This window comes from Leuciscus leuciscus, assembly GCF_965113295.1.
Source record: "Leuciscus leuciscus genome assembly, chromosome: 17".
Lineage (NCBI taxonomy): Eukaryota > Metazoa > Chordata > Actinopteri > Cypriniformes > Leuciscidae > Leuciscus > Leuciscus leuciscus.
Window position 1 is genome coordinate 4,273,555 of NC_138741.1, and position 23,747 is coordinate 4,297,301.

A 23,747-nucleotide genomic window follows, 5' to 3' on the forward strand; every position below is an offset into this window, starting at 1 on the left:
TAAACAGGATTAGACTGCGGCTTCATAAGCGGAGCTGATATGGGAAGTCCATGGGGAAGTCCAGCGCAGCGCGATAGTGCACTTTCTGAGATGTATATTTCTTTTCGTGACTCGTGAGATTGTCGTTTAACACATTATAAAATTGTTGGAAACGCACATTTATTTTCGACTTGTCGGAGTCGGGCTTTAACTACAGCACAAACTGTTTGCATTGCCCTAAGATTATTTGCGAGTGGCTCTTTCCTTTACACTATTGGAGATGTGGAGAACTTGATGGAAAGTGCTGTCTGTCGTGTCATTCGGAGTTTACCTGGCGCTTTTAGGATTAAAAAACAGTTTTAGGTTTTTTTGTGGCATTTCCAAGCCACTTAAGACCCAATGTTGTAAAGCAGTGTTTTTTAAAGCAGTTTTTTTTTTTAGGCTATCATCATTTTTTATGAAGATCATGCCATCATGACCATGCCGATTACAGTATGTGTCACTCAGGCTTCACTAACATGATTGGTACCATAGACTATAGGCTACCATAGACTGCCATCAAGGCCTCAATGAAGGGGATTATGTGAACAGAAAGGGGGTTCACAATGTAAATGTGCAGCCCAGTTACTATTGGGATTCTTAATATTCCAGATTAATAATATTATATCAAATTTAAAAAAGGCAGTTGACTAAAATCTTCCATATCACAAATGTGAAAGCAAAATGGCCAGGATCTGTGCATGACTTAAAGCCTTGCCAGATAAACATTTCATTCTCATGCTGATGCGCTGTTCTAACACAAGCTTTTCTGATTTTCTGAGCGCACCCGAAGCTCACAGGCACTAAAAGCCTGTCAAACAGCGCCTGGATAGTGGACTAAGTTATTTTTCGGGGCCTATTTTCTCTAATACTGTCAAAAACACAAGGTTTACAGTACATAAACACAGTTGGTTATGTCTAAAGTGAAAGCAAACATTTGAGAGAAAATCTGGTGTGTGTACAGTATATTAAGCCTGGTTCACACGGGACGATTTTAAAATTGTCGGCCGATTTTCCAAACCTGAGAGACCCCACACACGGGGATAAAAAATCACGGGTCTAACAGTTTTGGTCGTACAGTGTGTGGTGCGCAGCCACACGGCAATATCAACACATCACACACGAACCGATTTGACTCCCGAGCATTCCCAGATCAGACGGGAAATCGCGCAAAATACCTCGAGATCAAACGTGACTTCAGAGTAAACAATCATGGCGGACGAAGAGGATGCAGTGGCAATAGTTTGTAGTTTGTTTTTAACGGAAAAAAGGTTATCAAAAGAAAAGGCGATGATCTCTGACGTCCACCGGACTTTCTGGTGCGCGATGCCGCCGGCTGTTTTGATTATATTTCCCGGTGTTTCCTCGCCGCCTCGTCACCTCGCTTTCTGATTGGCTACACTCCACAGTCCACAGGCTGCGTGCTCGGGGGACACCACACACGAGAAGAAATCGGGCCAAATAAATCCAACATGTTGGATATCCCCGATTTGAGATCGGAGCGGTCCCGACGTCCTTCCGAGCAGACGAGAGCAGCCTTAACACACCACACACGGCAGGAATATCTGATCAGATTATTTTACGATAATCGGAGCATCCTTAAGATTGTCGGAAGGGGTGAATCGGGGATAAAATCGGCCTAATTATCCTGCCGTGTGAACCAGGCTTATATTAGACGCGTCACGTGCCGGTCTTAAAGAGACAGTAGCCTAGTAAAGGGTAGTAAACATTCTGACGCTTGTCCATAAAGGGATAGTTCACCAAAAAATGAAAATTCTGTCATTATTTACTCTAATGTTGTTCCAAACCTGCATTCATTTATTTCTTGTGCTGAACACAAAGGAAGATAGTTTGTAGAATGTGGCTAACCAAACAGCTGCTGGTCCCCATTGACTTCCATAGCAGGAATGTAACTGAACTTTATTCAGGGTTCGTGCAGATACTGTAAAATCAAAGGATGAGGGATGACGGGAGATCGTTAACATTAGGTAATGGCTAATGAATTAACATTTTTACACCAGACTTCTTTAATCTAATAATTAATGTAGGCCTACATATAACATTCTCACATCTATGTAAAATCCAGTCCCGGGCGCCAGATCTTGTCAAAAGATATTCGTTTGACTGGTGTGTGCAACCCAGCAAAACCTGTCAACAGAAAGTCTGTTCTGTCACAAAGTCCTGTCACAGCCTCTGAGAATTTGACTGGAAAAGCCAGAGAAGAAAGCAGAAGACGAAGTGATGATAATAAAAGAGCAGAGTTTATTGAATAATCTTTAGTTGCATATGTGACCCTGAATCACAAAACCAGTCACAAGGGTACACATTTTTTTATTAAAATGTATACATCTCATAAAAGCTGAATAAATAAGCTCTCCATTGGTGTATGGTTTGTTAGGATAGGGCAATATTTGGCCGAGATACAACTATTGAAAATCTGGAATCTGAGGGTGCAAAAAAAATCGAAACATTGAGGAAAATCTCCTAAAAGTTGTCCATTTATGTTCACGATTTTGCTGCATCCACTCACATAAATATATTTTTTTAATATATTTACAGTAGGAAATTTACAAAATATCTTCATGGAACATGATCTTTACTTAATACCCTAATGATATTTGGCATAAAATATTATTTTTATTTTTTTTACCCATACAATGTATTGGATATTGCCACAAATATATCCGTGCAATCGTGACATTACAAACCTTGAAATTGAGACATTCTCTTATCTCCTCCCATGAAGACAAATATCCCTTTAGATGATTAATGATTATAAACGATTACAAAATTGAATCATATATAAACTGTATGTATGATTGATTTATTGAAAATCCTCAGATTTTTCTTAATCATATATGAAAATATTGGATTACATAGATTGATTAAAAGCAAGCAAACCTTCATGATCATTATCAAAACATGCTTTGAAAAGCTTCCCTTCTACATGCTCTTTAAAAGAACAGGTCTTCTCTGTCATACCGCGTACCAGCGTCATTTGAGGGGGGGTTTCTAACATTGGCACTGGATGATAGCCTTACGGCAGTCAAGTGTCTCACAAAACAAATCAACACTCTTATGTAATCTTCAAGAGTGTATAAATGACTAATGATTATAAATGATTATAAAATGAAATCATATAAAACCTGTATGTATGTTTATCATAATAGGTCATATGATGCTTTTTAAATGTTTTCCTTTAATATGTAATGTATCTGTTTCTGTATACAATCAGTTAAATATTCTCTCACAAAGAGATTTTTTCTTGGTTGGTTTCAATTGAATCTGACTCGGGCCTGAACTGATAAGGTAAAGCCAACAACATTATTATTAACTGTGTGTTTATAAAAAGCTGAAGCTGGCGATTATGGTAAGGGATGTTATATTTCCAACACACGATTGAGGTGTTTGGCCAATCACAACGCTCTAGGTTAGCTGACCAATCAGAGCACTCTGAGCTTTTCAGAAGGAGGGGCTTTGTAGAAATCAGCGCTTTTCAGATAGACTGAGAATAGAGGCGCTGCAATAATGTACAGTGCGTGAGAAATAATGTATTTTTTTAACATTAAAGAATGTTAACATATTCTATTACACTCCTTGATCAAAATACTGAACTTTTAAAATAGCATCATATGACCCCTTTAAGAGTCTAAGTAAGGGACATCTGCTGTACGTCTGCTGAAAATAAGAATGATATAAGTATAATAAGGGCAGGAAGCGACAGCTAGCAGGACGGCCTCCTCATGATCTTGGACAAGCAGTAAACTCGATAAACTCGCCATTCTAGAGAACAGACAGAAAGAGAATAATGTAAGCATTGCATTTCTGCACTTTAATTGGAAGTTATGCAATTTTCAATATGCAAAATGTAGATTGCCGTCACAATGTTTATTATTATTATGATCTGGATGCACATTTTAATGCGTTTAAACAGTTACTTAAAAAAAAAAACATTCATGCCGTTTTCAGCACTATCCTCTGTTTTGTCTAAACCAATGAAATTTCAATATAACATGATGGCAGCGCATTCAAAATCCATTCACAATTTTCATTTAAAATAAAACAAGGCAAAAACTTAAATAAAATGTGTTAAAATAAAAAAATTCTAATTTAGGATTTATATAGTTTATATGGTTTTGAGCCCCTCCTTGAACTGCCACCTTAACGTGGTGGAGGGGTTTGAGTACCCGAAGGACCCTAGGAGCAATGTTGTCTGGGGCTATATGCCCCTGGTAGGGTCTCCCAAGGCAAACAGGTCCTAGGTGACGGGTCAGACTAAGTGCGTTTCAGAAACCCCTTATGATGAAGATAAATCCAAGGACCGTGACGTCCCCCCATGGGGTCCGGCCGGGCTCAGAAAGAGCGATGTGGGGCCGCCCTCCCGTGGGCTCACCACCTACAGGAGGGACCGCAAGGGGCTGGATCGGGCAGCAGTCGAAGGCGGGGGCGTCGACAACCCGATCCCTGGACACGGAAACTAGCTCTAGGGACGTGGAACGTCACCTCTCTGGCGGGGAAGGAGCCTGAGATTGTGCGGGAGGTTGAGAGGTACCAACTAGAGATAGTCGGGATCACCTCCACGCATGGCTTGGGCTCTGGAACCACACTCCTTGAGAGAGGATGGACTCTTTACCACTCTGGAGTTGCCCATGGTGAGAGGCGGCGGGCTGGTGTGGGTTTGCTTATAGCCCCCCAGCTCAGCCGCCATGTGTTGGAGTTCACCCCGGTGAACGAGAGGGTCGCTTCCCTGCACCTTTGGTCGGGGATAGGTCTCTCACTGTCGTGTGCGCCTATGGGCCAAACGGCAGTGTAGAGTACCCGGCCTTCTTGGGGTCTCTGGGAGGGGTGCTGGAAAGTGCTCTGACCGGGGACTCCGTCACTCTACTGGGGGACTTCAACGCCCACGTGGGCAGCGACAGTGACACCTGGAGGGGCGTGATTGGGAGGAACGGCCCCCCTGATCTGAACCTGAGTGGTGTTCTGTTATTGGACTTCTGTGCTAGTTACAGCTTGCCCATAACGAACACCATGTTCAAGCATAAGGGTGTCCATCAGTGCACATGGCACCAGGACACCCTAGGCCAGAGGTCAATGATCGACTTTGTGGTCATTTCATCTGGCCTCCGGCCGTATGTCTTGGACACTCGGGTGAAGAGAGGGGCGAAGCTGTCAACTGATCACCATCTGGTGGTGAGTTGGATCCGATGGCGGGGGAGGAAGCTGGACAGACTCGGCAGACTCGGCAGACCCAAACGTACTGTGAGGGTCTGTTGGGAACGTTTGGCCGAATCCCCTCTCAGAGAGATCTTTAACTTCCACCTCCGGCAGAGCTTCGACCGGATCCCGAGGGAAACTGGAGATATGGAGTCCGAGTGGATCATGTTCTCCACCTCCATTGTCGACGCGGCCACTCGGAGCTGTGGCCGTAAGGTCTCCGGTGCCTGTCGAGGCGGCAATCCCCGAACCCGGTGGTGGACACCAGAAGTAAGGGTAAAGCTGAAGAAGGAGTCCTATCAGGCCTGGCTGGCTTGTGGGACTCCTGAGGCAGCTGACGGGTACCGGCAGGCCAAGCGGACTGCAGCCCGGGTGGTTGTGGAGGCAAAAAAAATCGGGCCTGGGAGGAGTTCGGTGAGGCCATGGAGAAGGACTACCAGTCGGCCTCGAAGAGATTCTGGCAAACCGTCCGACGCCTCAGGAGGGGGAAGCAGTGCCCTACCAATGCTGTTTTCAGTGGAGGTGGGCAGCTGTTGACCTCGACTGGGGATGTCATCAGACTTGTTCCCAGTGCATGTTGGACTCCAGCAGGGCTGCCCTTTGTCGCCGGTTCTGTTCATAATTTTTATGGACAGAATTTCTAGGCACAACCAGGGGCCGGAGGGTGTCAGGTTTGGGGACCACATGATCTCATGTCTGCTCTTTGCGGATGATGTTGTCATGCTGGCCCCATCAGACCAGGACCTTCGGCATGCACTGGGACGGTTTGCAGCCGAGTGTGAAGCGGCTGGGATGAGAAACAGCGCCTACAAATCCGAGGCCACGGCTCAGTTGGAAAAGGGTGGCTTGCCCACTTCAGGTTGGTGGAGAGTTCCTGCCTCAAGTGGAGGAGTTCAAGTATCTTGGGGTCTTGTTCACGAGTGAGGGAAGGATGGAACGGGAGATTGACAGACGGATCGGTGCAGCTTCTGCAGTAATGAAGTCGATGTACCGGTCTGTCGTGGTGAAGAAAGAGCTGAGCTGCAAGGCGAAGCTCTCGATTTACCGGTCAATCTACGTTCCTACTCTCACCTATGGTCATGAGCTGTGGGTCATGACCGAAAGGACAAGATCCCGGATACAGGCGGCCGAAATGAGCTTTCTCCGCAGGGTGGCTGGGCGATCCCTTAGAGATAGGGTGAGAAGCTTGGTCACTCGGGCTGGAGCTCAGAGTAGAGCCGCTGCTCCTCCACATCAAGAGGGGCCAGCTGAGGTGGCTCGGGCATCTTTTCCGGATGCCTCCTGATCGCCTTCCTGGGAAGGTGTTCCGGGCATGTCCCACCGGGAGGAGACCCCGGGGAAGACCTAGGACATGCTGGAGGGACTATGTCTCCCGGCTGGCCTGGGAACGCCTCGGTGTCCCCCCGGAAGAGCTGGAGGAAGTGTCCAGGGAGAGGGAGGTCTGGGCATCCCTGCTTCGACTGCTGCCCCCGCGACCCGGCCCCGGATAAGCGGAAGAAGATGGATGGATGGATGGATGGTTTTGAAAAAGTTCAATATGTTGACTCTAAAACATGGCATATGATGTAACCATTAAGCAAAATTTAATAACATATCCTTATCACTATGGGTGTAAACATCTATATCATTATTTAAAGTTTTTAAAAGTTTTTCTTTAAAAGGCTTACGGTTAGGGTTAGGGTTAGTATTCAAAGTAGTTTTATGTAATGTTAAAGTTTAAAAATATTAATATATGTAAAAATAATAATAATAATAGTTAATTTACTAGTATCATGATGTCTTTGAGGAATTGCACAACATGAAATGTAAAATGAACATGAAATTTTACATGAACATGATGTAATTTATTATTTTTGAATACATTAATAGATATGGAAAAAAGAGTGACATGTCAGTGACCCATATCTACACTCACCTAAAGGATTATTAGGAACACCATACTAATACTGTGTTTGACCCCCTTTTGCCTTCAGAACTGCCTTAGTTCCCCCCCCTTCCGGTGGCGCTGCTCTGCTGGCGACACGGACTCATGTGCTTTGGCCAGTTGCTGTCTGCGTATTGTTATTAAGTGTTTGTCCCAAGTTAATGTGTCAAGTTTTAGTCTAAGTTATTTAATCAATCAATCATAATGAGGACAATTCTGGCACAGTTCTTGCTGCTAGTATTGATTGGAGGAGAGATTTTCGCTTTGGATCGAGAGACACCTGCATGCTCTGTTGACGTGCTATCGCTGCGCTATACTAGAGAAGAGCTGCTTTCACTGCGGCCTGCAAGGACGACGCTATCCACAGACATACCTGAGGATGTCAGAAGGAAGCGTGTTCATCCGACGCGACCCCGAAGAAGAGGTAAGAGAGGAGGAATCCGTCTCCGTCTCCGAAACCGGGGAAACAAACCACCACTGCCGTCCATGATTTTGAGCAACGTGCGGTCTTTAAGGAACAAAATAGAGGAGCTACGCATAAACTCAAGGTTTTGCCATGAATATCGTGACTCTTGTTTGATGGTGTTTACAGAGACCTGGCTCCACCGTCATGTCCCTAGCTCAATGGTTGATCTTGAGGGGTTCTCCCTTGTTCGAGCAGACAGGGATGAAAACTCGGGGAAGACGAGAGGTGGTGGCATTTGTGTCTACATTAGGGATGGGTGGTGCGGCCAGTATACGGTGAGAGAGACATTGTGCAATTCTGATGTGGAAATATTGTGTTTATCACTGAGGCCTTTCTACCTTCCACGAGAATTTGGAAACATTGTTATTTGTGCAGCGTATGTTCCACCGAGCGGGAATGCCGTTAAAGCTGCCAGCTGCATAACGGATTGTGTTAACAAGCAATTAAAGCGCACTCCTGCAGCTTTTATTCTTGGTGACTTTAATCACTGCAGATTGGAATTTTCACTTCCGGGATATGAGCAGTATATTAAGTGTGAAACCCGAGGTAATAAGATTTTAGATAAATGTTTTGGAAATGTGAAGGATGCATACGTTGCAAAGTCTAAACCCCCTTTATCAAATTGTGATCATAACACAATTCACTTGATGCCAACTTATAGAACACTTTTAAAAAGGACTAAGCCACAGACAAAGATGGTTTCTGTGTGGTCCGAGGACAGCATTGAGAAATTAAAGGGCTGTTTTGCTTCTACTGATTGGGAACTTTTTCATTCGGAGATGGACATTGAGGTGGCCACAGAGACTATAACTGATTATGTTAACTTTTGTGTGGACACAGTTGTAGAGAAGAAAATTGTAACTGTCTTTCCTAATAACAAAGGTTATATAACAAAAGAAATCAAGGAGTGTTTAAACAAAAAGAAATGGGCTTTTATTAATCAAGACAAAATTGAACAAAAATTAATCCAAAAGGAATTAAATTTGTTACTGAAGGAGGCAAGGAAAAAACACTCCAAAAAATGGTGGGACGCTATGGAAGTCGTAACTAATATGGCACCTCCTCGAAATAGGCTTGTAACTAGCAATGACCAACAAAGAGCAAATGACTTGAATGATTATTTTCTTAGGTTTGAGTCACCGGTGGATCAATTGTGTACTCTGGACCATATTATATGTAATTCAGGTCATAGGCTAGAGATAGCACCAAAAAGAGTAAGCTCGCAATTTAGAGGTATATCTACTAAAAAATCCACGGGTCCTGATGGAATTTCAGGTTTTTTGCTAAAGATCTGCGCAAATGAACTTACTCCAGCATTTTGCCCTATCTTTCAGAAATCTATGGACTCACATATTATCCCATCTTTGTGGAAGAAATCTATAATTATACCTGTTCCTAAGAAAACTTGCCCATTTGGAAATTGTGATTTTAGACCTGTGGCTTTGACCTCAAATGTTATGAAATGCTTTGAGAGACTTGTTGTAACTGTCTTAAAGGATCAGGTTAAATCATCTCTTGATCCATTTCAGTTTGCATATAAGGTCGGACGGGGCACTGATGATGCTATTAACTGCATCACTCATTTGGTGAATAGCCATTTAGAAGATTCTCAAGCATATGCTCGTTTACTTTTTATTGATTTTAGTTCAGCATTTAATACACTTCAACCCAATATACTGCTGAAGAAGTTGGTAGAGCTAGAAGTGAACCCATTCTGCATTAAGTGGTTTTATTCTTTTTTAACTAATCGTACACAACAAGTCAGAGTTAATCATTTCTATTCTGAGATGAAAACTACCAATATAGGGGCCCCGCAGGGTTGTGTTAGCTCTCCCTTTTTATTTTCACTATACACTAATGAGTGTGTCTCGAGTCAGGATGATACATACTTCATCAAATTTTCTGATGATACAGCAATATTGAGCTTACTGAATAAGAAAACAAATCCCTTGCAGTATTTCTCTGATGTTGACAGATTTGTTAGCTGGTGCGACACTAATTCCTTGGTTTTAAATGAAAGGAAGACTGTTGAAATGATTTTTGATCCTAGATCTGTGGGAGACCATAGCCCTGTAAAAATACATGGTAACATCATTGAACAGGTTTTTTCATATAAATATTTGGGAGTTTATATGGACAACTTACTATGCTGGTCTTTGCACATCGATACTCTCTGTTCTAGACTGCAGCAAAGGCTATACTTCCTGCGAAGGTTAAAAATGTTTGGAGTGAACCAGAGGATTTTGTTTTTGTTTTATCAGTCTGTCTTTGAGAGTGTAATTAGATATGGTATCACTGCATGGTATGGAAATCTGACCGTTCGAACAAAATCAAAACTAGCACGATTGGTGCATACAGCTCAAAAAATTATAGGGCGGGAGGAAAAACTAACCATATTACAAGAGCTGTATGAGGTATCCATTTTAAGGCAAGCGAAAAAAATTGTCTCTGATGACACACATGTTTTACATATGTATTTTAATTTGTTACCATCGGGGAGACGATTCAGGGTCTTGATGTGCAAGTTCAATCGTTATAAAAACTCTTTTGTCCCAACTGCGGTTAAAATTTTAAATAGAGATTTTTTTTTAAATTGATGTAGGATGCTGCTAGTTTTTAAATAATCCATCGAAAAGTTGCTATTCTCTTATCATTGTATGTTATTGTATGTACTGTGTTGTGTGTGATCGAAGTTGTGTACTGGCCATGTCATGCTGTCCAAGACAAATTTCCCAGAAATGGGACAATAAAGTATAAAGTAAAGTAAAGTAAAAGTAAATTCTACGTGGCATTGATTCAACAAGGTGCTGAAAGCATTCTTTAGAAATGTTGGCCCATATTGATACCATAGGATAGCATCTTGCAGTTGATGGAGATTTGTGGGATGCACATCCAGGGCATGGAGCTCCTGTTCCACCACATCCCAAAGATGCTCTATTGGGTTGAGATCTGGTGACTGTGGGGGCCATTTTAGTACAGTGAACTCATTGTCATGTTCAAGAAACCAATTTGAAATGATACGAGCTTTGTGACATGGTGCATTATCCTGCTGTAAGTAGCCATCAGAGGATGGGTACATGGTGGTCATAAAGGGATGGACATGGTCAGAAACAATGCTCAGGTAGGCCGTGGCATTTAAACAATGCCCAATTGGCACTAAGGGGCCCAAAGTGTGCCAAGAAAACATCCCCCACACCATTACACCACCACCACCAGCCTGCACAGTGGTAACAAGGCATGATGGATCCATGTTCTCATTCTGTTTACGCCAAATTCTGACTCTACCATCTGAATGTCTCAACAGAAATCGAGACTCATCAGACCAGGCAACATTTTTCCAGTCTTCAACTGTCCAATTTTGGTGAGCTCGTGCAAATTGTAGCCTCTTTTTCCTATTTGTAGTGGAGATGAGTGGTACCCGGTGGGGTCTTCTGCTGTTGTAGCCCATCCGCCTCAAGGTTGTGCGTGTTGTGGCTTCACAAATGCTTTGCTGCATACCTCGGTTGTAACGAGTGGTTATTTCAGTCAAAGTTGCTCTTCTATCAGCTTGAATCAGTCGGCCCATTCTCCTCTGACCTCTAGCATCAACAAGGCATTTTCGCCCACAGGACTGCCGCATACTGGATGTTTTTCCCTTTTCACACCATTCTTTGTAAACCCTAGAAATGGTTGTGCGTGAAAATCCCAGTAACTGAGCAGATTGTGAAATACTCAGACCGGCCCGTCTGGCACCAACAACCATGCCACGCTCAAAATTGCTTAAATCACCTTTCTTTCCCATTCTGACATTCAGTTTGGAGTTCAGGAGATTGTCTTGACCAGGACCACACCCCTAAATGCATTGAAGCAACTGCCATGTGATTGGTTGATTAGATAATTGCATTAAAGAGAAATTGAACAGGTGTTCCTAATAATCCTTTAGGTGAGTGTGTATATATATATATATATATATATATATATATATATATATATATATATGTTATATATATTATATGTTATATATATGTTCCCTACCTGAGTTTGGTACTGTGCCGCCTGTTGTAAGAACTCAACAGTCTACTTGCTTCCAGTGGCACTTGCCTAAATGTAAGAGAAGCCCATTAATTAAAGTTTCGGCAGGGGTGTCTAATCCTGCTCCTGGAGGGCCACTGTCCTGCAAAGTTTAACTCCAACCCCAATTGTTACACCTGAACCAGCTAATCAAGGCTGTGTTCAAAATCGACCCCAATACCCTTAAATAGGGCACTATTTGTGGGGACAGCCATTTGTATTGGTATCCAAAACCACACTGGATGTTATCGAGTGCACTCATTCAATCCCATAATGCACCGCGATAACAAGTCTACAACTGATGTATACTCAACCACAAGAGAATACCCATAATGCACTGTGAAGGTCATGCTGAATGAATTCCTGTATCTCCCTTCTGGTCCGAATTCGCTCACTCGTTTTAATTCACTTTTTCAAATAGACTATACTAGTGGAGTGATATAGGGAATAGTAACTGAGGATAAAACTCAGTTTAGGTCTCACTAGGCACTCTAGCAACTTCCAGGCAGGTGTGTTGAGGCAAGTTGTAGCTAAACTCTGCTGGACAATGGCCCTCCAGGACTGATTTTGGACACACAGGAAGCATGTTTAAAATATATCACCATTTGTGTCATTGCTTTGACAATGCAGAACTCTTTTTTTTTTTTTTTACAATGCAACACAAATAATGTCTTGTTTCTCCATTCAAACAGTTCTAAGAATAAAATGTCACTGAAGGCATCAAATGTTTGGTTATAATTCTGTATTCCACACATATCTCCATTGTTAACTCACCACTCCAGTGGGCTTCTGATCAACCCCAGCTAACTTCCAAATCTCCAATCCTTCAGAGTCGCCACTCGCTGCAAGACTGTAAAACACACATTAGAATCTCTAAACGCTCAATCATCAACCGTAACACAGGAAGTTTATAAACTGAAGACAGACAGTTCTGGTATGTGCTCAATACACAGAACAGTACACTAATTCTAAATAAAAAAAAACAGATATGCTCATATTTATGACCGCACTTCCATTGAACTTTAAAGTGCCATTTAAAAACCTTAAGCTTAACTATATTAATTTAACGGAAGAATTGTAATGAAATAAATCAGCACTAAAAAAGTGCTACTAAAAAGAATAATAAAACCGACATGTGTGTCATTTATCAAATTGCGGTGTCCACAAGTTTATGGACGAAGGATTGATCGTGAGGAAATGTGTGTATGTAAATAGACCTGTGCAACTTCGTTCCAGCATCAACTATTTCAGCCGGGGAAAAATGAGCTCCAGTCTTCCTCAGCAACTTCACAACATCCTTATGCCTACAGACATAGAAAAATGACATATACAGTCACGTGTTTAATTGACTTTGCCAGTTGTACTGCGCTCATCAACGGCAGCTGTCACAGTTGCTAGGCCATCCCGTTTAACAATGCTCATTTCAACCTTTGTGGACTTTGCACACTTTTAAGGATGCCGCTTCTTAATTGGGACACAGCTATTGTTTTGCAATGAGGGTGAGTACATTTTTTGCTAACTATGAATAATTATATTGCATCAGAACAGACTTGTAACTAGGGATGCAAGATATATCAGCCACCATATCTGTATCGGCCGATATATGTTCATTATAATGTTATTGTTATGGCCCGATAAGAAAATTTGGCCAATCTATTAAAAACGATAAATTATGGCTAATGTATGATTTCCTTAAGCTGAGACACTTCAGATGCACACGGTTCGCTATGATGGTTTTGAATGACTTGAAATATGATTAAAATCAAAAAGGAAAATACAGTAAAGTACAACATGCAGCAAAGGTCTGTCATATCGGCTACATAAAATTATAATTAGAACATTGGGACATGCTTGAGACTTTTGTTTTTGTAATCAGGCTCTCAAAAATTACATAAAAAATTGGATGTGGGTTTATCAGCCATTATATCGGCTTTCAAATATAAAGAATTATCGGTAATCAGTATCGGGCAAATTTTGTATCTGTGCATCCCTACTTGTGATCCCTTTATAGGTCGCAACCACCCGTTTAAAACCAGTGGTCTTCTCTAGTTCGCCTTAAAGACTGTCTGTATAAATTACACTGCAAATAGTTCACTCAAAACTTTGAAATTATGGCAATTATTTTTTGTGCCCCTAAAAAGTATTTGGACACTTAAATCAGTCTTTTATTTTATTAAATCAGTCTTTTATTTTATTAAATCAGTCCTACCTGCAGCGCACAGCACTATGAAGTGGTGTTTCACCATAGCAATCTCTGGCATAGACTGAGGCCCCTTTACTCAGCAGATACTCCACCACTTTTACATGCCCCTCACATGCAGCGACGTGGAGAGGAGTGCGGCCATCATAGTCTGCCGTGATCATGTCAGAGCCCTATATAGAAAGATATGAATTATAACCAGTATCCTGATTTTCTAAACTGCATTTAATACTGCAAACCAGCACATCTGACTGGTTCACATGCTCCTGGACCATTTTTAATATAATAAAAAAAAATCAAATACAAAAAAGTTGCAGGCATACACAGCAAACTAAAAAGTTTGGAATAGGCTGCATTTATTTGATTACACTTTTTACAGATAGTGTTTGCCCTTCTAAATGGGTGTCCAAACAGGTATCAATATCTTACCATTTCCCTTAGGGCCTCTAAAGCTTCAATGTCTCCGGCCTTAGCAGCGACGCAGACCAGAGTGGGAGTTAGTGCATCTCGTATGGCTCCAAGCTCCTGTGGACATCAGTAATATTATAGTTGATCTGTTCATCTGAGCCTCTTCTTATTCAGTATATGCAGAGCCGATCCTGACCTCCCTGGGGCCCTAAGCAAAATTCTGTTTAGGGGCCCTCATACCTGACCCGTGAGCCATGAACCATTTGCCATTGCCACACAGTCACACCTGACACCCCAGTATTCCCACTACAATCCCTCCTTTAACTAGTTCTAGTGAAAATGTAATTCCTGATATCAGAAGACATTGTTACTAGTAAAAAGTGCATTCTTAATATCAAGAATTCACATTTTAAATAGTACAAATTGAATTATTGATATCAAAAATGCATATCCTGTGAATGAATAAAAGCTAAAATGGCGCCATAGCATGTCACTGTGTTTTAAATGATAAAAGTCATTCTTGATACTCTTGATTCTTGATGGTTATTATTTACTGAGGGATGTGCATACATATTGACCAGAATCTCCAGCCAATCAACATTTTAAATTCAATGGAGCCTATCAATTTTCAATGTCAATATTGCTTTCCATATTGCATTAGTGCAGAGTTGTAACTAAACCTTGACTGAGCGACTAGATAATCATCTTCTTGTTTTAAAACTATAATGAGGAGTGCCATCACGCCCATATTGTTTCATTTCATGCACGCGCATAGACTGTAAAAACTAAAGGAGCCTCAAATATCCTGTCGGATACTCAAGGAACTTCAAAATGTAATTTAAGTGCCTCAAAGCTCTTTCTCCTATAGTAGGGTTACTGGAGGAGCATTGACAATCTTTGAGGTTCTTGCTGGAAGTTATGGGATCCTTTAAGCAATTTGTATTTAGTTCAGAGGTTCTGGAGTCACCTTTTCATTACCATGAGACCTCGAAGTGCTTTGGGGGAAAATAGAGGAACTTGAATGCGATAAAAGGGTTACTGGAAGATCTTTTAACATTTAAGTGGTTCCTGGAAGATCTCTTATGTTAAAGCCAGCATCTGGAGGAACCCAATGGTTCAGTGAGGCCAGAATAAGGTTATTAATATCCTATTATTATTATTATTATTATTATAGGCTACTGAAGTTTGATTCAGTATACATACCCAGGTGAAAAAGACGTAGGCTACTATTAAATGTATTAAAAATGTACTTGAGAGTGTTTTTAGTATAGGCCTACAATACAAATATACTTTTAAAGGGTTAGTTCACCCAAAAATGAAAATTCTGTCAGTAATTACTCACCCTCATGTTGTTCCAACCGCGTAAGACCTTCGTTCATCTTCGGAACACAAATTAAGATATTTTTGATGAAATCTGAGTGCTGGGTCACTCTCCATAGGCTGCTAGGTGGCCCAAACTTGCTGGCCCAGAAAAGTTATTAAAGAGATCGTTAATATAGTCCAAGTGACTGCAGGCGCGCTGCTCGCGCGCAACAAAGCTCAGCTGATCGTCATCGGGTTTGAATTGAAAGTAACGGCTCCTCTCATCAAAGCTTCCGCCATTTGTTCGGCTCTCCGTTACAAGGTTTGTAAACTCGCCAAATAAATATAAATACAGAGTCTACTCACTATATATTCAATCACACATATATATAAACTAAATTTATTATACAATACTTCGTTTTACAGTGTTTACCACTCGTTTATTGCACAGTATCTGGTATGAAGGTTTTAGCCGCGATGCTAACTACGTTGATCTAATGAACAAATGGAAATTATTGACTTATTGTCTTAGATTGATTTAGTCATTCAATTCAACATATTCTGTACAACTGTGTCTTAAAATTGCTGATAATAGCCTAACTAATTTAACTAATTCCTGCTGTCGTCATTGGCTTTTGTTATGAATAACAAAAGCAGGTTAATATAGTTTGGTCTGTTTTTGTTTAGCCTAACTTTACTTACTACAGGTGCCCTCATTCTCTCAAATACCATTTTAAAGCCATTTACTGGTCAATAAATATTTGTGAATAATCAGCTTTGTTCTTTTGTTTCCCCAGAACAACCAGTACATTTCTAAAATAATCTGAACATTTCAGTGGCAACATTGAATTACAGTAAGTTACCTATACACCACATGCAGGTACTTTATTACTATGAACTTTCTCTGTGTGAAATTGTATTGTTTGACTGTGTACTTGTGTTTTTTTAATCAGTTATTCTCTGAAAATCTTCCCTCATGCTCTCAAATCTCATTCATGTTACTCAGAAAAATAATATCACAGGTTTGGCGCCAATAATGCTATGCATTTTTTCTTATATCTTTATCATTTGCATTTGAATATAAGACATTTTAACTCTGAATTAACTTCAAGTTTAGTCTTTTTCGCCAAAAAAAGAGGAAAAAGCTATTATATGGCTTCAGAAGACTTACAACACAACCCATAACACATGAGTTGTGAACTCATTGATTATTTTTAGGATCTTTTCTGAGACATTTTTGGAGCTTAACCATTTTTACATAAATTGTTGCATTGAATTGAACTACACAAGTGTACATAAGAATGGTTTCATGAATGATTTACACAATTTCTTTCTGCTTGTTTCATGAAGTGAAATTGAATGGTGACAGGGGTTGCATTATGCCTGAGATCTGCTTTTGGGTTCCACAGACAGAAAGTCAAACAGGTTTAGAATGTCACAAGGCTGAGGAAATTATTTAAATTTGACAACTATCACTTTAATAACCTTACTAACAGTAAATGTTGTACTTTGCAGGGATCTCGGTAAGCTGAAATACAAGTTTGAACAAGAATAAAAATCCTCCTGTAGACCCGAAAATCACTGAAATGCCTGGACCATCCACCAGAAAAGAGGAAAAACAAACAGAAAATGAATCTGCTGTACCTTTTCACTTTTCTAACTCTTTAAGTACCTCACATGTCCCTTGTGAAGATTTTATTATTGATTGGATTTTATGTTGCAGCGAGTAAAGGTGCGGTCACATTTTTGAATTTCGTGAAATTTCACGGGCAAAAAAGTCCATTGATCATTGTCAGCAATGTAGCGACGTAATGTATGAAGCACAGCTCACACAGGAGTCACTTTCACACAGCTTTCTGTTGGTCAAATCTAGCGAATTCCAGTAACCAACTTGGTCCCATAGTGACATTTTTGACCACAAACAAAATTGCTGATCGTGTGGATTCTTATTGAAATGACTGGAATTCTACTTCTCCATCTATACCTCTACTTCCTCTATCTTGTTTCATGAGAATACTCAACAACCATTTATGAACACTGTTGATTCAAGTCACACATTTAAGCTTTTCAAAAGGCATAGTGTACATTACAGTCTCCAGTCTAACGGCATCCCAGACTTCAACACTTTATGATTCAAAATAGCTGAATAACTAATCATCAGAGATTTCTGTATAGAGATAAAGGTTAGGATCCATGTTTCCATGCATTTTGTTGAAATGTCTTTTCTTGTATAGCCTATTGCATATACTTGGTTGATTATTCATGTTGCTTATGTATTTTACTATTTTTTTTTGTGTATTCATTGATATTAATCTATAGTTAGCTTTTTTTTCCATGTGTATGGAAGTGTATGTATAAAAATGAATATAAAATATGTAATAAACATTTATTTTGTATTTGGTTCAATTTGTTTATTATAATAGAAGTCAAAGGTAACCATAGTTACAACATGAAATTAAATATAAAAAAAAATGAAATTTGGTTCCTGGAGGCACCCAAAGTGGTTCCACACAGTGCCCATAAGAGTTCCTCAGGAAACTTGTGTGGTTCTTCAGAGAACCACCCCTTTTTAAAGGGTGCCTAGAGGATCTACAGACGGTTCCGCCGGTGTGGCAAAGTGAAGAACCCCAAAAGGTTCCTCCAGGCACCTTTTATTTTTACAGTGTATGATCGCATGTTAACGCGCGACGAGGTTATCTTTTCCGAGCTACAGTTTATAAACAAACACTGTTGTCCTTTGTCGTTTATTAAACATAATAAATCAACTCACATCAACTTAACTTTAGCCTACTGTTCTTTGCTGACATCAAACTTTGAGAGGAGAGCACACAAGTCTACCTGATAACTGTTGCCGCAATTAACTCTCATGGTGTTTTTTTCTCTCTCTTTTCGTGACCAGAAAGATCACGCTTCATTTTCTCATCGATATTGTAAACATTAATTGACGCGCTTTGACACGAGGGGGAGGCGAGGCCTTGAGTAATTTGCGGGGCCCTACGCACCTCGCGTAGTGTGCGTATAGGGCTGATCGGCTCTGAGTATATGATTGTAGTTGCACCATCTTGTAATCATCATAGTTTACACTAAAATGCAGAGCACCAAACTAGCACAACTGTTTGTTGTGTGTCGTTTTGTGAAAATGGAGATGGAATGTAGACATAAGTTATACGATTGAAAGAGCAAAAAGGAGAGATGAACTAAGAGATGAAAACTCCTACGACAACATTGCAGTGCTACATATCATAGAGGCTAAGAAAAGAACACATCAGTGCAAACACAGGTGAAAAATTGGGATTTTTTTTTTGTTGTTGTCAATAATCACAACCCTGTTCTTTTAAAGTGCAAAACAAAGTTAGAAGGAGAGAAAGTGAAGGTTACATTACCTCATCACAGTTAATGCTGAGGGACTTGGCGATGGCCTGAATAAAGCGACTGTCGCTGAGCTTTGGTTTTTTGCTATCATCTGTCAACTCACCACGCAGACTGCATTGCATCATCTTATGAACAAATAACATGTTTAATTAATAAGTGATCTAAAACAAGTAATAATGATTATCTTATTATTATTATTATTTACAATAAAACTACTTTACTAACAAAAATAAAGAATAGACTGCATCAAGGTCAATACGTTTCTTAAAATATCTAAAACATTTTTTTATATATATATTATGCAAAGTTAGTTCAGATTGTAAAATGCCATGTACTGTGACTTCCCAATTAATTCATTCATGTAATTAAAAACAAAACAAAAAACATATTAGCTTGAAAATATTTTTTTTTTCATTTTTAATACTTTAATACTATTTACTTAATGATTACACCACATTACATTTCTTAAACTTTTCTTGAAAATGGTATAAAAGTAAAAAAAATATATATACACGAAACAAACGTGAACACGAGGACTAAGAACTTGGCATTTGCATTTTATATTTGATTTTCAAAAAATTGTACTAATACATTACCATTCAAAAGTTTGGGGTTGGTAAGATTTTCTTACGCTCACCAATGCTGCATTTAAATTGATCAAAAATGAAAACAGTAACATTGTGAAATATTATTGTAATAAAAAGTAAAAGTTAAAATAACTGTTTTCAACTGTGATATCTTTTAAAATGTAATTTATCCCTGTGATGGCAAAGCTGATTTTCAGCTTCTGATTTTCAGTTTTCAGTCATGATCCTTCAGAAATCATTCTCATATGGCGATTTGGTGTTTAAGAAACATTTATAATTAGTATCAATATTGAAAACAGTTGTGCTGCTTAATATTATGTGGAAAACGTGATACAATATTTATTACTGACCCCAAACTTCTGAATGGTAGTGTAAATGTTATTGACCCAAATGTGGCTTAAATGTATTTTTTTAAGAGCCATTTTTCCATACCTTCTTCTTCTCTTCTAGACTGAGGTCTTGTTTTGCCAGCACATAGGAGAGTTTTGAAAGAGCAGCTTCTGGGGTCATATCAAACCCAGCGACCACACCGGCTTTGGCCAGAGCCTGAGAGGGAATATTAAATTACACACTCCTGGAATACACCCACATATAAGGCCTTTCTTAAAAGGGATAGTTCACCCAAAAATGAAAATTCTGTCAGTAATTACTCGTCCTCATGTTGTTCCATCTTCATAACACAAAAAAATATATTTTTGATGAAATCTGAGAGTTGTCTCACTCCTTCATAGGCTTCTATGTAATTGCATCTGCCAGCCCAGAAAGTTAGTAAAGACATCGTTAAAATAGTCCAAGTGACTACAGTGGCTCAACCACATGTTTATCAAGCGACGAGAATACTTTTTGTGCGCAAAAAAACAAAGGTTTTCAAACACTTTCAAAAACAAACACTTTCTCTGAGTGAGTTCACGAGAACACGACGCATTCGCGAGAACTGAGGAGAGGACGCTCACGATCATTTGATGGGAAAGTGTGAAAGGTAAACCATTCATTTTGCGGCATTGGTAAGGCACTTTAACGTTTTCTTGTTAATTTCTCACGATTCGGACATCCATGAAATGCACACTTTAGAATAATTTTAAACACTACATCGAGACCCATCTGCGTCATCTTCTCAGTTCTTGCGCATGTGTCGTGGCGCTCTCGTGAACTCACTCAGAGAAACACAGAAGAAAATCAATAGTTGAATAAAGTCGTTATTTTTGGGGGGTTTTGCGCACACAAAGTATTCTCGTCGCTTGATAAACTTATGGCCGGTTCAGATTACACGTTTTTAGCCCGATTTTGCCACGATCCGTTTGACTTAGAGTGTCGTGGGAATTCGTATATGACAACGGGCGTCGGGGCGCAAGATTCGATCGTTTCATCTCGTATAGTGTGTCATAGCGGGCGACAGCCTACGTTGCGTCTGCGATGCTTCACGACACCACGACAAAAAGACTAGCATGTTTAATTTTTTTTTCGGTCCTCCACGACGGGTTCTATCACGTGTGACATTGACCAATAGGAGCACAGACGCATTTCAATACACAGCTTTCAAAAATGCCGAAACAAAATAGAGACGATGGTGTTGCTAAGTGGAATTATGAAATGGAGGAAAGGTTCGTGGAGCTGTGGCAACAGTACTCCTGCCTGTATGACGTTTCATCGAGAGAGTACCATGACAGAATTAAAAAAGAAAAATGCTGGCGAAAAATAGCAGAAGTACTTCAGCAACCCGGTTAACTGTGTTAACTGACTGGAATTAGCATTAAGCTAACTAATCATTCATTAAATTTTACTTCGCTATAGATAAACTTGTTTGTGTGAGTGTGATTATGTATGTGTGTTACGAGTGAGAATGCGTGAGTGTGTGTGAATGAGCGAGCGAGCAAGAGTGTGTGAATGAGCGAGCGAGCGAGAGTGTGTGAATGAGCGAGCGAGCGAGAGTGTGTGTGAATGAGTGAGTTTATGTGTGTGTATTATGTGAGTGAGTTTAAGTGTGTGTGTGTGTGTGTATGCATGTACATAGACTAGATTTTACAGATTAAACATATTTTACCTCAATTCTCTTTGAAGGATTGACAGTCCATATACTGTCCTCTTCGTGCAATCCAGGAACGTGTCCATTGTCGGGTTTTCTTTCTTTTTTTAATCTTTTTCTGAACACAAGACAGCCAATACGAAAATCGCCGCTTCATCCATTGTTTGTTTACGTTCGTTTCCGGAAGTCAGGCGCTACTAGTTTCGCCTTCACGCGCGTCTTCAAAGACGGCACGCGATGACTGGTCTGGAAGAAACGTGTAGTCTGACATGGTTCTTGTCCACGACACGACACGATTTTAGGAGTCAAAATCGTGTAATCTGACACAGTGACTTTCGCATAAGACAAAAAAATCGTGTAATCTGAACCGGCCATTAAAGGTGCTCTAAGTGATGCTGGGAGTGTTGACATTCGAATTGTTGTCAAACAAAACCCTCCCTCCTCCTCATCCCGTCTCCTCCCTCCTCCCCTCCCTTCCGGCATAAAGGAAAGTCAAAGTAGTCACTAAAAACAAAGTTAAGTTTTACTGATACTTCATTCAATGTGTAATGTCACCAAGTTAGATAAATGCTTTTTATATATTGCAGAACAGAATGCAGAAAAAGAGAAACATTGTCTTAAAATCGTTTCGCCACCTGAGGTTATAACTATAATTATAGCTCCCATACAAGGACGCAATAATAGCAAGGTAACGTTAGCTTCGCGTTTCCCAGTGAGCATAAACAACGGCGGCGGCGTAAACAAATTTAGTCAAAGTTGTCAATAGCCTATAAATGAACATTCAAATCCATAACAAACTGGGTGAAAACAATAATTCACACAAATTGTCGCCCTACTGTGAATTTGCTTGACCATTTACAATAGAGATTGATCGCTAGCTGAAACATATATGTTGTATTCACCAAAGCTAACGCTGACTGCATAGTTCTAGCTAATTACATCCTTGTGTTGGTTTGGCGAACATGAACGTCAATTTAGAAAGAAAAATGTATTTACCTGTTCTGCAAAAACAGAGACACTGAATGTCTGATTGGAAGCCCTTCTGCCGGCGGAGTTCTCGCCACATTTCGAGGGTTTTTCCGATGTAAATTCGGGACTTCGCGCGTTCCTTATCCTTGTCCCTCTTCTTTACAATTTGTTCATCGGAACGTCGTCTCTTTAGTCGTGTGTCGGCCATAATTCAAACTTCCCTCTTCATGCTTCTCTCTCCTCCACACACCCCCTTCATGTGCACGCGCACTAACCCCCAAACCACACCCCTCAAATACTTCTTGTCGGTGATTGGCTGGAGCACTGTTTGTTGTGTTTCGTGTTGCGGGTGAGCCCAGTTTGTTTTTGTTGCCGTTTGTGGAGCCTGTGGTGTCTACAGAGACCGCGTTTTTTTTTACAGTGTGTTCAGGGGACAGCCAGCTAGCGGATAGTGAGGAGATGTTTGCTGGATGTGAGAAAAAAAATTTGGGCCTAAAAAACGCGTGACATGACTTAGAGCACCTTTAAACATTGTCTTTACTAACTTTCTGGACCGGCAGATCAAATTACATAGAAGCCTATGAAGGAGTGAGACAGCTCTCAGATTTCATCAAAAATATCTTAATTTGTGTTGAAGATGAACGAAAGTCTTACGGGGTTGGAACAACATGAGAGTGAGTAATTACTGACAGAATTTTCATTTTTGGGTGAACTAACCCTTTAATCAAACTCCCATACCTGGCCAGTGGCGTATGCGCTTGTGACCGAGCCACGGAGGCACTGGGTGCAGTTGATCATGATGACTCCTCTAACTGAAGCTTCATGGATTATATCCATCAGGTCCTGGCGGTCGGGGGCGTTACCGCTGCCGAAAGTCTCCAATATGACCCCAGCCATAGGACACTGCAAGAAGGCCTTGACCTGATGAGAGAATTAATCTCATTTAAACATCTGAAACTTCCAAAAGTTCAGCCGAAAATGAAACATCTGTCACTATTTACTAAACATTGTAAAACATAATTAACATGTTCATGGACTGAATGAAGAAATTTGGGATAAAATTTGTGGCAAATAAAGGCAGACATAACCACATGGCCTTACTGTCTCATTAGTGATTCCTGGGAAGAGTCGCAGGACACCCACATTGCAGTTCAGTTGTGTGTCGACAGTGAATTTTTCTGTTTTACAGGGCCACCATATAATGTCCTTGTTAA

General features: G+C 40.4%; 1 protein-coding gene across 2 annotated transcripts in view; it reads right to left on the minus strand.

The window, feature by feature from the left end:
* Positions 1 to 2,257: 2,257 nt before the first annotated feature.
* LOC309479619 (60 kDa lysophospholipase-like) overlaps positions 2,258 to 23,747 on the minus strand; it is a 106,569-nt gene continuing 85,079 nt past the window's right edge. Inside the window, exons 7-16 of one of the 2 annotated variants that reach the window (XM_082143785.1) lie at positions 23,635 to 23,747; positions 23,272 to 23,454; positions 19,974 to 20,087; positions 18,966 to 19,079; positions 14,302 to 14,397; positions 13,882 to 14,045; positions 12,890 to 12,976; positions 12,447 to 12,522; positions 11,637 to 11,702; positions 2,258 to 3,801 (exon numbers count right to left, since the gene is read on the minus strand). In XM_082143785.1, the coding sequence (XP_081999911.1) occupies positions 11,679 to 11,702; positions 12,447 to 12,522; positions 12,890 to 12,976; positions 13,882 to 14,045; positions 14,302 to 14,397; positions 18,966 to 19,079; positions 19,974 to 20,087; positions 23,272 to 23,454; positions 23,635 to 23,747 (971 nt within the window). In that variant the 3' untranslated portion in view covers positions 2,258 to 3,801; positions 11,637 to 11,678. The remainder of the gene's footprint in view (positions 3,802 to 11,636; positions 11,703 to 12,446; positions 12,523 to 12,889; positions 12,977 to 13,881; positions 14,046 to 14,301; positions 14,398 to 18,965; positions 19,080 to 19,973; positions 20,088 to 23,271; positions 23,455 to 23,634) is intronic. The other variant, XM_082143784.1, reaches the window with a different exon arrangement.